The 10,558-nt window shown below is 36.5% G+C and overlaps 1 protein-coding gene across 1 annotated transcript; it reads right to left on the reverse strand.

Moving 5' to 3' along the window:
* Positions 1 to 2,492: 2,492 nt before the first annotated feature.
* Positions 2,493 to 9,270, reverse strand: LOC102303230 (uncharacterized protein PB18E9.04c). Its single transcript, XM_005948514.3, has 6 exons — positions 9,169 to 9,270; positions 4,783 to 4,971; positions 3,778 to 3,915; positions 3,532 to 3,627; positions 3,287 to 3,363; positions 2,493 to 3,181 (listed from the first exon to the last, which is right to left on the reverse strand). Exons 1-6 carry the CDS (start codon positions 9,224 to 9,226, stop codon positions 3,122 to 3,124), a joined length of 618 nt encoding a protein of 205 aa, XP_005948576.1. The 5' UTR covers positions 9,227 to 9,270; the 3' UTR covers positions 2,493 to 3,121.
* Between the last annotated feature and the right edge of the window lie 1,288 nt (positions 9,271 to 10,558).

Genomic DNA, 10,558 nt, shown 5'->3' on the forward strand with positions numbered 1-10,558 from the left:
CTCTGAAGAAAGAAATGTGCCAATAAAAAAACCACACAAAAGTATAACTACAATAGAGTATTGCGCTAACATCTGTGCCGCTAACTTCATAGACCTGGGAACATGCTTCCATCTGCTGGCAAAGATTAGTTACTGGCAATATTTTCTCCTGCTATAAGCATAACCCAGTGCCCAGATTGTGCAGAAGGGTGGCATTAATAATATGAAAAGCAATGGATGTGGATTTTTACAATTGCATTCATAAATGCAATGCCAAGAATGGATCTGATTGGTCCTACATCCCTCCTGTATCAATATGACAAAAGCAAAACATGCCACAGACATGCCAGTGAATATTTTGGTCTAACTCCCAAAAACTTGCATACGTCATTGAGCTGACGGTACCATGGGAGGAAGCAATTGAGGAAGCGTTTAAGCATAAAAAGCTGCGGTATGCCAACTTGGGAGCTGAGGCAGAGGACAGAGGCTGGAAGATCAAGATGCGCCCGGTGGAGGTGGGATGCAGGGGCATTGTTGCCAGTACAACAGCAAAACTGCTTAGAGAGATTGGGATCAGAGGACAGGTGCAACAGCAGGCTATAAGAGAATTAGCTAACACTGCTGAGAGGACCAGTCACTAGCTATGGCTAAAAAGGGCTGACATCACTTGGGCAGCTAAGGCAGTTAGCTAACTGTGAGAGAAAAGAAAATATTCCGCTCTTCTCCCCTCTGCTCTTCTTCCCTTTTCTGGGAGGCAGTAGGGAGGTAGAGCATACAGCCCGATCCGGCGGGGAGGTATGGGAAGCCAGATCGGGCGCCCCCCTTCCGGCTCTCCTCCCTCCTATCTCCTATCTTACTGTAGAAACGGTAGAAAACTAAACAGAAGAAGGAAGAAGAGAAATAACAATTTGACATAAACCAGTGACACACTCCGGGTCCTGATCAAACCTGGCAGGGCCTCTTTGGATGAGAGTGTCTAGTGATAATGGTCGAAACACCCGATGAATCCAAGGTCCACTACTGATGATGTGTCCCAAATTTTAATATGATAATCTAGATTAGATCTCCAATCCCTAAACCTAACCAAGAAAGAAAAATGGCAGATTATCTTGGGTAAAGACCAAAAGTTCAGCCACACAACGATGTGTGCCGCTAGTAAAGTTTCCGGGCTGCCTTTCCTCATAAAAGCCATCCCTGAAGATTCTCTCCATTTAAAGCAATGCATTATCAGAGACTGTAACATCTAGTCCTTTTACTGATTCAGCCATAACTAGAGGAAAGAGTCCTGAAACAAAACCCTCTTATCAAACAAGAATAAATCACTTTGTGATTAGATAAAGTGACAATGGAAACCTGGGCAGGTTGGAATAAGTGACAAGTGGGGAACAAAAACAAAAGTTTAATTTTTTTCTTCTGCTCTTGTTCCTCAGACTTCAAGTGAAGTTACTGTTCTGCATCTCACTCGTTCTCATTTCCCACCTCTGCCCCTCAGACTGTTTCTGTCCATTGTTATTAACCTTCCACTCCTGCTTGATGGCTATACGCTCTGATGCGACTCATGTCGGAGCCTGTGCTTCATTAATAATACTTTATATATAATACATATATAATACTATATAATTTTTTTATTTTATTTTATTTTTTTTACAATTCTGAGTTGTATTTAAGATGTAACGAATAGCTCTATTTCACTTCTGCCTCCAGTGGTTGCACTGCAAACACTCAAAATTTTACCAAGTACATTTGTCTTATTTCTAGTCAAAATAATCTCATTACACTTAAAATAAGACACATAAGACTACAGAGTAACATTTCAGTAAGATATAGGAACTTGGTTTTAGACAGTGCATTTTGAAACTGGTGAATTTTCACTTGTTCTACTGGCACTGTCATACCTAATACAAGATGTTTTTGCTTGAAATAAGTAATAAAAATGTATGTTTTTATATATGCATATAAAAACACAAAAAGAAGCACAAATCAATCAAATCAACCTATACAACACAGCCAAATAGACATTTTAAAAAGAAAAAAACATTCATGAACAAATAAAGACTTTTTTTTATAATCAACGTGCTGTTTAAAAAAAGATTACATTAATCATGACAGACGTAGAAGAGATTAAGTCATGAATGTTGTTTTCCTTGGTTGCCCTTATTAGCAGGTGAGGCCTCACTCCCGAGGCGTAACATGCCGACGTTTTGTCACGTCCCGCGGCGTACCTGAGATCTCATGGTATGCGCCGGGTTATGGGGGAAAATCCAGTGGAATGACGCTCCCGCAGTAATAGACGTTCCAGCCCTGTATTCCAGCCCTAACCATAACCTTATTCCTGACCTTAACCAGGACTTTAATGACGTTAAATAACGTGTTTCCAAGCGATTTGAAGAAAAAGAGCGAACATGTGTCGATTGAGTCCAGGCGGTTCTCATATTTCCTCATTTTTCCGAGGTCGTCATTTAGGAACGTGTTGAGTAGCTGAAAACGTAATATGTTGACGATTTGTCACCTAGCATAAAATGTTACGCTTTGGGAGTGAGAACGTGTGGAATTAAAAAATGAAGAAATTACACCAGATCTATAACATGTTAGTTACTTTAATGTAATTACAGCACATATCATCTGGAAAATTCTAACGGCACTGCTAATATTACATTTTAAATTATGCGTTATAATTGTATTGCAGCCGCTCAACTTCCACAACTTAATATAACACAGAAAAAAATACAATAATGCAAACATGTTTGGCAGTGTGTCTCGTTCCTTGACCAGAGCAGACTGGATTTGTATGGTGAGTTATTCTTCTGTCAAATGATTGTCAGAATATTTTTCTTTAAAAAAAAATAAAAAATTATTCCATTACTAAACTTTATTTAAAAAAAAAAATTCTTGTACCTCCACCTAAAAAAACTTTTATCTCTATATATGGTAAAGATTCATAACTGTGTAATACAGCCTTAAATTAAGATTATAAGAACTTAGAAACATGCATATACTACTAGTTGAGAAAAAGTGTCTGTCACTTTATTCATTCTGAAACAGTCAGTTAACTTTACTGGTTTAATTAGATTTTATTGTGAGTGTTGGAGTCTGTCATCACCGTGTTGCTTCATTCTAATTCATGCTTTCATTGTCCAAAGCCTCACACGGGCTTTACCGTCACGGCACAGCCAGTACATCTCTGCTGCACAAGTCTCTGAAGCTATGAGAGAGATGACACTGATTACTGACAAAAGTATGAATAATGCATGTTGTGCTTTTTTTCACTGTAACATTTAGTGTACATTTTAAGAATGTTTGTACTTACAAGTGATGAAATTTCTGATATCGCTCGTTCTTTCGTTTCAAAATTAGATAGTAAGGACACTTTTAGGTGAGCAATCGCTATTTGGGCAGAAAGAAAGAAATACACATTTAGAATGTAATTAAACCTGCAAACTAAAGTAGTTGAAACATTTGGTGTTTTGCCACTTTTTTCAGAAGTGACACATACAATGAAGGAATCTTTGTCTAAATGTGAATTTTTGATATAGCTCTCAAATGGTGACAAACCTATAGCTGAATTACTAGAGGTGGGAGAAAATGTTGAAGAAAGACTGGATCCTGAGGTTGTGGTCACATTAAGTGGTGCAAGTGTTGTACTGTTTGCTGTTGTGAAAGAGATCATAGACAAAGAAGCTGTTATGATATTTATTGAAGCTGTAGCTTTTTGGTAGTGCAGTGGAAACATCTGTAATCAAAATGTAAATGTTTAAAACTGTGTATATATTTCTAGTCTCTGTGTTTTTCTTCACTTACATTGTTTACAGGTTGGATTATAGTCAGGACAGCAGTCACCCGCTGTCACACAGTACTCGTCACAGTAACACCCTCTGTTGCAGGAGTTGTTGTGCCCTGGGCAACATAGAGCTGGTGGACCCGAACAACCTGTAGCAACTGTAACACATAAAGACCGATATAAAATATGCACTGTCTGGCAGTATGCGCGAGGTGGACTCATGTGAGCTCATGCAAAGTATTTCTGACTAGCTAGAAAATGTTACTGTTAACATATTTTTAACAATCAGAGCTACGAGGCAAAAGAAGTTTGTATGAGCTTTGTAAGTTAATATTCATTCTTTCACCTTCATTCTTTGGCACAGCATGAAGTGTTGAAGGCAAGCTTTCTTTTAATTTCTTTAATGATCCCTCAGGAAAATGAGTGAAAGCCACTGTCTAATGAAACATTTCTAAAGACTGGGAACCTTTGCTCCAGATTACTTTAAAAACTGACAACAAACAAGCTTTGGCTCATTATGACAGAAAATGTGAAGCTTTTAAAGATTTTTAAAGATAGTAATCCAGTGGTACTCAGACTGTGTGGAGGGCCAAATTGGTGGAGAGAAGAGCCAGAACAGGAGACATGTGGACAAGCAGGGAAAACATATGAGGGGCAGCTAACTTGAATAAATATGACTTTTTCAGGAAAACAGTAGAAGATGGATGATTCATTTTAGGAACTATTTTATTGTTAATGACTGCTAAAAGAAGTTTTTTAGCTTCTCATATGGGGCATGCAGAAAAGGTTTAATAAACACTGTCAACAGGCAGACGCTTAGCGGGGACAGAAAAAGCCAAGAAAAAGTCTGGGTGCTGAAACATTTTGGCCCAATGTTACCTTGCAATTTACAACAATATTAATTTAATGATTTATATTTGGACTATGACTGGAAATGTAGTAATACGGGGTGACAGGAACACAATTTAAAAAGCAAATGTAAATGAAGAAGAAGGTTTGGCACAACAACAAGAAACAATCTGTACCTGTAGGTGCTGAAGTGTTTAGACTTGTTGATGTAGTTGCAGCAGTGCTGTTTGGGATTGTGAGGGAAGCAGTTGAAGTGAATGGAGTTATAGTAGTAGAGTTTCTGTCCGGTGGGCTAGATGTTGTATTGTCGCTCGTTGTGTTGACTGCAGTGACTAAAATTGTGCTGTTGTCTGCTCTCGTGAAGACTGGTAAGTGAAGATAGGGAAACAGCAAAAATATTATGAAACATTAACTGTCTATTGACATGGCTACAACAGCATACTTTACAGAATACTGAAAATACACATTTTTTCTTAAGTGATTATACATGTTGTGGAAAAAATGGCTCATTTAGGAAATGTTGCTGTGGTAATAATGCAAATAAGACACAACATTAAAACCACTGACAGATGACAAGAATAATTTCTGGCATTTATATTCAGGCCTGATGTACCACACACCCAAACACCAATGCAGAGCACATAAAACCCTTATTGCCAGCTCTATATGTGATAGCAGTGGCTTCCCCCTGCAAGAAAACGTACATGACACACTGGAGAAAATACTAAGGAGTCCCCCCAGAGCCCTGTAATGGTGTCATTTTAAAATTATACCAGTTACAGCTGCAGTCACAACTTAATGTTTATTGTTATGTACAACTCAAAAAATGATATATTTGAGTGTAGCATCAAGTTAATTAAACTTCTGGATATTGATCTGGTCAGCAGAAAGGATCTTTAATCAGTCTCAGCTGGCACATTAATACATGGCACTGCATTCAAGTATGAGCATTACCAGTACCATACAAAACACTGTAGGACACTCCAATAACTGTGTTGATATCACAGGTAAATGATTTCAATACATGTGATCGGTGTGTTCATATGCATATGAACCTGCCAGACTGGTTTGATAGTGTATGTTAATGATAAGACCCAATACAATGCTTTTACAGTCATCAAAAAATGGCAGTGGATCTTCTACCTCTCATTCTAAGAAATATACCATTTACTGAAGGAACTGTTCAGCACAACCTTTGAAAGTGTTTTACTCTCTCCAATAATCGTGTTGCTGCACTGTGGCAGACTCCTATTTCGAACAGTATAATAAAAAAAATTCTCCAGATTAATCCAGATCAATGTCAGGTTATATTTCATCTGTTACACTTGCTTGCTATAACATTGTTTCAAAATCCGGTTTGCAAACATTTCCATCCAAGACAAACCAAAGCAAAAGACAAATCAAAACAAACAAACACAAAATCATTTTTTTTCACTCAAAAAAGTGAATACTATGATAGAGATAAAGTACACTGTAATATCAAATTAGTTCCCAGAATGTAAAAAAAATGATTAAAAGCTAAACTTAATTAAGATAAGGGCAACTTATTCTTTCTGAGCAACCATGTTTAAAATCACAGCTCAGTTTCCTGCTAAATTTGCTTTGTTGTTTCATGTAAGCTCCTTAACAGACCACTTTGAAAGTAATATGTCATCTCAGCTCTTGTGCCTCTGCTTATTCACCCGAGAAAGAGATAAATGCTAAAAAATACAACCTGTAAAAATGAAGGCAAAAATAAATAAGACTTTAAATCCTGGGACAAAGTCAGTCATTCGACTGACAGAAGCTTCACAACAGGAAGACCGATTGCTTGTTTAACGGACGGCACCCTCTTCTTTGTCTACAATAAATTTATAGATTTCATTTAAATACAGATAAACATCGAACTAAATACATAAGAAAAACATAATACATTTATAAACAGTGTTCACATTTTTGGTACATAACTTAGTCTGATTTATGCTTTTCTGTAAAGAATAAGATGTGACTCAGCTACTTATGTGCATTTATATTTATGGGTATATGGTTTTTGGCTTTTGAAACCGGGCTGTCGCAATAAAAAAGAAAGAAAGTGCTTTTAAAATGAAAAAAACAAAACAAAAACAAAACAATCACATGTTACTCACCGCTGTAAGGAGGCAGAAAACCTGTCAGGAGTGTGAAACACCAAACTAATGCAAACCAATCCATGACTCTTACTGTTTGGTCAATTGGAGGGTAATGTCATTTCTAAGTGAATCACATTGAGTTATATAACACATTTGACTTCCTTGTTGATTAACTGCCTGTTGTGTAACACAGTTAAGACTATAGGCATGTTAGAAAACTGTTTCTTCTTCTTGCTCCTATTTGTAAATTGGGTGTGATTTATCATGCAGAGGAAAATATTTTAACAGAGGATTTTGCTAGCGTCAAAGGAAAATTACCAGTGATTAAAATAATGAACACAAACAGTAATTCCATAATTTTCTAATAATATTCAAACTTATTTCTCACACTAGCCTAATCCTGAAAAACAAAAACAACTTCTTGATTGGACCTCAGCGATCAAATTTGAAGCTAGAGGTTATAGGGTTTCAGTTTTATCAACCAGAATTTCATAAGTACCACGATGAGGCTGTACTTTACTGTGTGGATGTTCTGGAATGTAGACATAGGTGTACTATTACTGCAGCTGGAGGCATTTTCAAAATGTGGTGCAGCCAGTAATGTGGGGCATTCTTGAAAATTATTTGTTGTCTGCTTTTTCTGTTGCCCTGACACACTATAAAAACAATTACTTAATAATTGGAATAAACTTTTTTGACCAAGAAACAGATTGTAAACTCTTTTGTTAAAAGCAAATTAATTTCTCAGAGCATGAAATGGTGATTGACCAAGTAAAAAAAAAGGAAACAACACAAGTAACAATGGTAAACTCGCAAGCATAAAGTTGTCCGAGCGCCTGCTGCCAAGCCAAACAAACCAAACCTCTGGCTCATGCTCAGCGGTACCACTCTCTTCGATGCCGCTGCAGGGAAGTCGGACTCACCTGAGCGGCATCCACGATCACGTCTTGCCGACTTAAAAATCTGCAATGGGTCCTGGGTTATTGTTGTTGTTGGAGTGTTTAGCTGCAGCCGTGTGTGTAGTAATAAAAAGTGCTGGACGAGTCTGCTGTGGTATGTTTACAGAGGCCAACTGGGAAATTAATATTTTCAACACACAATTTATTTTGTCATAATAATTCGTCATCATCATAGCCAATATAACCAGAACACTTTATATTATGCAGACTGTCTATGACTGTTGTAGGTGGTGAGCACTGTCAGTAAGATAAAACAGATTTAAACCCATTGGAGAAACTTCTTAGGAGTTCCCCCAGGGCCCTGGAGGTGTAAGAGTCACATCAGCAGGGGTTCAGAACGCGTGATCATCACATGGTTCATGCAGACTTCAGATAGTTCCTGGAAGTGCTTAGTTCGAACATGTGAATGTGGGGAGACAGGACTCTTTTTCCAGTAATTAGTAACTGAAAATAGTTTTAAAACCAGAATTAAGTGCATGCTGTCAAATCTTTGTATTTGTGTTCATAAGTTACATATTCATGGTTTAGTATAAACACCAAGCCTTACCTGTATTCTTGGAAAACTTCCCTTTTGCATGCTACAGCTTTTTCTTTAACATTTTAAGCTTACCGATTGGGGTCACAACTTCTTTATTACTGTTATATTTTCATGAATAGAATAAATGTTTCAAAGTAAATAGTTTTTTCATTGGATTTTCAGTAATCCCAAGATAACTAATACTTTAAGTAATCTCAATTATAAATTAAGTTTAAGCCTTTCAGATGTATGATTAAGAAGTCTTCAGATTTCCATACATTCCATTCTGATCTATTACCAGAAGGTTTTTTTTTTTTTTTTAACAAGAAATGTTAAACATTAAGTTGGGGTTCATAATACATAGTTCATATAAACTTTGGATAGCTTTCAGAAGTGCTTCGAGTATATTTTTAATGTGCAGAACATTTTTTTCAATAATTAGTAGTCAATAAATGCACCGAGCTACAATAGCTTCCCTAACACAGCAAAACTGAGTATTAGCATGACTAGCAAGTCCTAACAAGCCTTTTTGACACATTTTAAGCTTACATTACCACAGTCAGCAGGCTTCTGTGGTTAAAATGTTTTGTATGCTAATCATTAGTAGTCACAACCTGATATTTATTGTTGTATTTTGATTAAATTGAATAAAAACCTCAGTAATCTTAACAACAATATATTTTAAGACTTTCAGGAACTGACTGATGGGTAAAGTTTCAGCATTCAGTGATACACATTAAACTGAATGCATAACAGATACAATAATACATTTATATAACATAAGCATTTATATAGCTTTTTGTAAACATAATTTTGTCCCATTATGTAAATAAAAAAGTAAATAAGTGATGCAGTTTTGTGCCTCAGTTAATTATTATTAAGTGGATTTTCCCTGTATTCACCATGTGTATCGGGTTTGTTGATATTAAAACATGGATGATGGCTCATTTAAAATGAAAAACTAAATATGTTACTCACCGCTGTGAAGAGGCAGCAAAGCTGTCAGAAGTGAGAAGTACATTGCAAACCAGTCCATGACTCTGACTGTTGAGTTGACTGTAGCCAAGAGTGGCACAGTGTCAAATTAGAGCAAACTGCGTTACGCAAGAGAGGAGGCATTTTTACTTCCTTGTTGACTTAAGAGACGACAGACACGGGTGGAAAGTGTTGACTTTAAACTATTCACCAGTTTTCAAATTGTGTTTTTAAAGGCCAAGTAAAATCAGAGTTAGGATTTATATTTTACACAAATTATAAATCAGTTTTTTTGGTAAATTCTAAATTCTACTCCCACAGAGGATAATTATCTTGTTAAGTGTACATCCTTACTGGGTAAGGCTCGGGATACTGTGGCTCCTCTGATAAAAAGAGCCTTAAATCAAAAGTACTTGAATCCCTGATATAACTCTCAAAAGCACATGCTATAACAGGTAACCCATAACCTGGAGAGGAAATGGGGCCTCACTAATTTAGCCTTTCTTTAGCCTGGAAAAAAAGAATAAAATAGTTTTTTGCTGTATAAAAAAGCTCTCTTAGAACATCTAACTCTTCATTACTGATTGGAGAAAATAGGAACAACCCGAGGTTTCTCTTCAGCCCTGTACCAGGCTGACAAACAGCCAGATCTCTGTTTGCCAAGTGTTCCTTTAATCGTAACCAGTAATCACTTCATGAATTTCCTCAGAAACAAAATCAGTACTGCTGTCCAGCTGTTGGGTGCTCGTGTCACATCTGTCCACCCCTATTTAAATAAAACTCTAGTTTTCACACAGTCATACTCATCATATACATTTTCCCCTGTCTGTCAGCTTAGACATTTTGATAATACACATATACTGTAATAACTGAAATAACACTAATAGAAATTAATAAATAAACAAAAAACCAAACAAATGAACAAAAGGAGACTATAGAGAACTTAGAGTTCTGATCTTGGAAAGGCAAAATGTGTTTGGCACAAAATTGCATTCAGATCATAATTCTGATTGCAAAAGTTGCCAGACAGGACAGGTTAGAAAATTGTTTAGTTGTCACAGGTAGTGTTGGAATTCCTCAAGAAAGACAGTTCCCTAAATGATACATTTTGTACACTTTTACCAGTGTTTTGAACTTTCATTTTTGTTATTTAATGTTTGACTTTTAGTTGTGAAATTTTGTAGTTTTGTGACATTACAGTAGAGATTTCCTTGTTGGTTTCTTTAGTTTATATACATGATATTCCAACAATCTACTCATCAGCTCCAAATGTAATCTTTTGATTTGCAATCTAAGTCCTTTCTGCTGAATGCTTAGTGTCTAACTTTAGCAGTTAAATTTTGGTCACTTTGGTCACTTTAATCTCACCATAGCCTGGTGCTTTCTCTTATCA

This window comes from Haplochromis burtoni, unplaced genomic scaffold, assembly GCF_018398535.1.
Source record: "Haplochromis burtoni strain Fernald_Lab_line unplaced genomic scaffold, NCSU_Asbu1 Contig_608, whole genome shotgun sequence".
Classification (NCBI taxonomy): domain Eukaryota; kingdom Metazoa; phylum Chordata; class Actinopteri; order Cichliformes; family Cichlidae; genus Haplochromis; species Haplochromis burtoni.

Coding starts and splice junctions, on each gene's coding strand:
- LOC102303230 (XM_005948514.3), bottom strand. CDS start 9,226: ATGGACTGGTTTGCAATGTACTTCTCACTTCTGACAGCTTTGCTGCCT. Junction 3,916..4,782: donor AAACACTTCAGCACCTACAG/GTACAGATTGTT, acceptor TATGTGTTACAG/TTGCTACAGGTTGTTCGGGT. Junction 3,182..3,286: donor TATCAGAAATTTCATCACTT/GTAAGTACAAAC, acceptor TCTCTCTCATAG/CTTCAGAGACTTGTGCAGCA.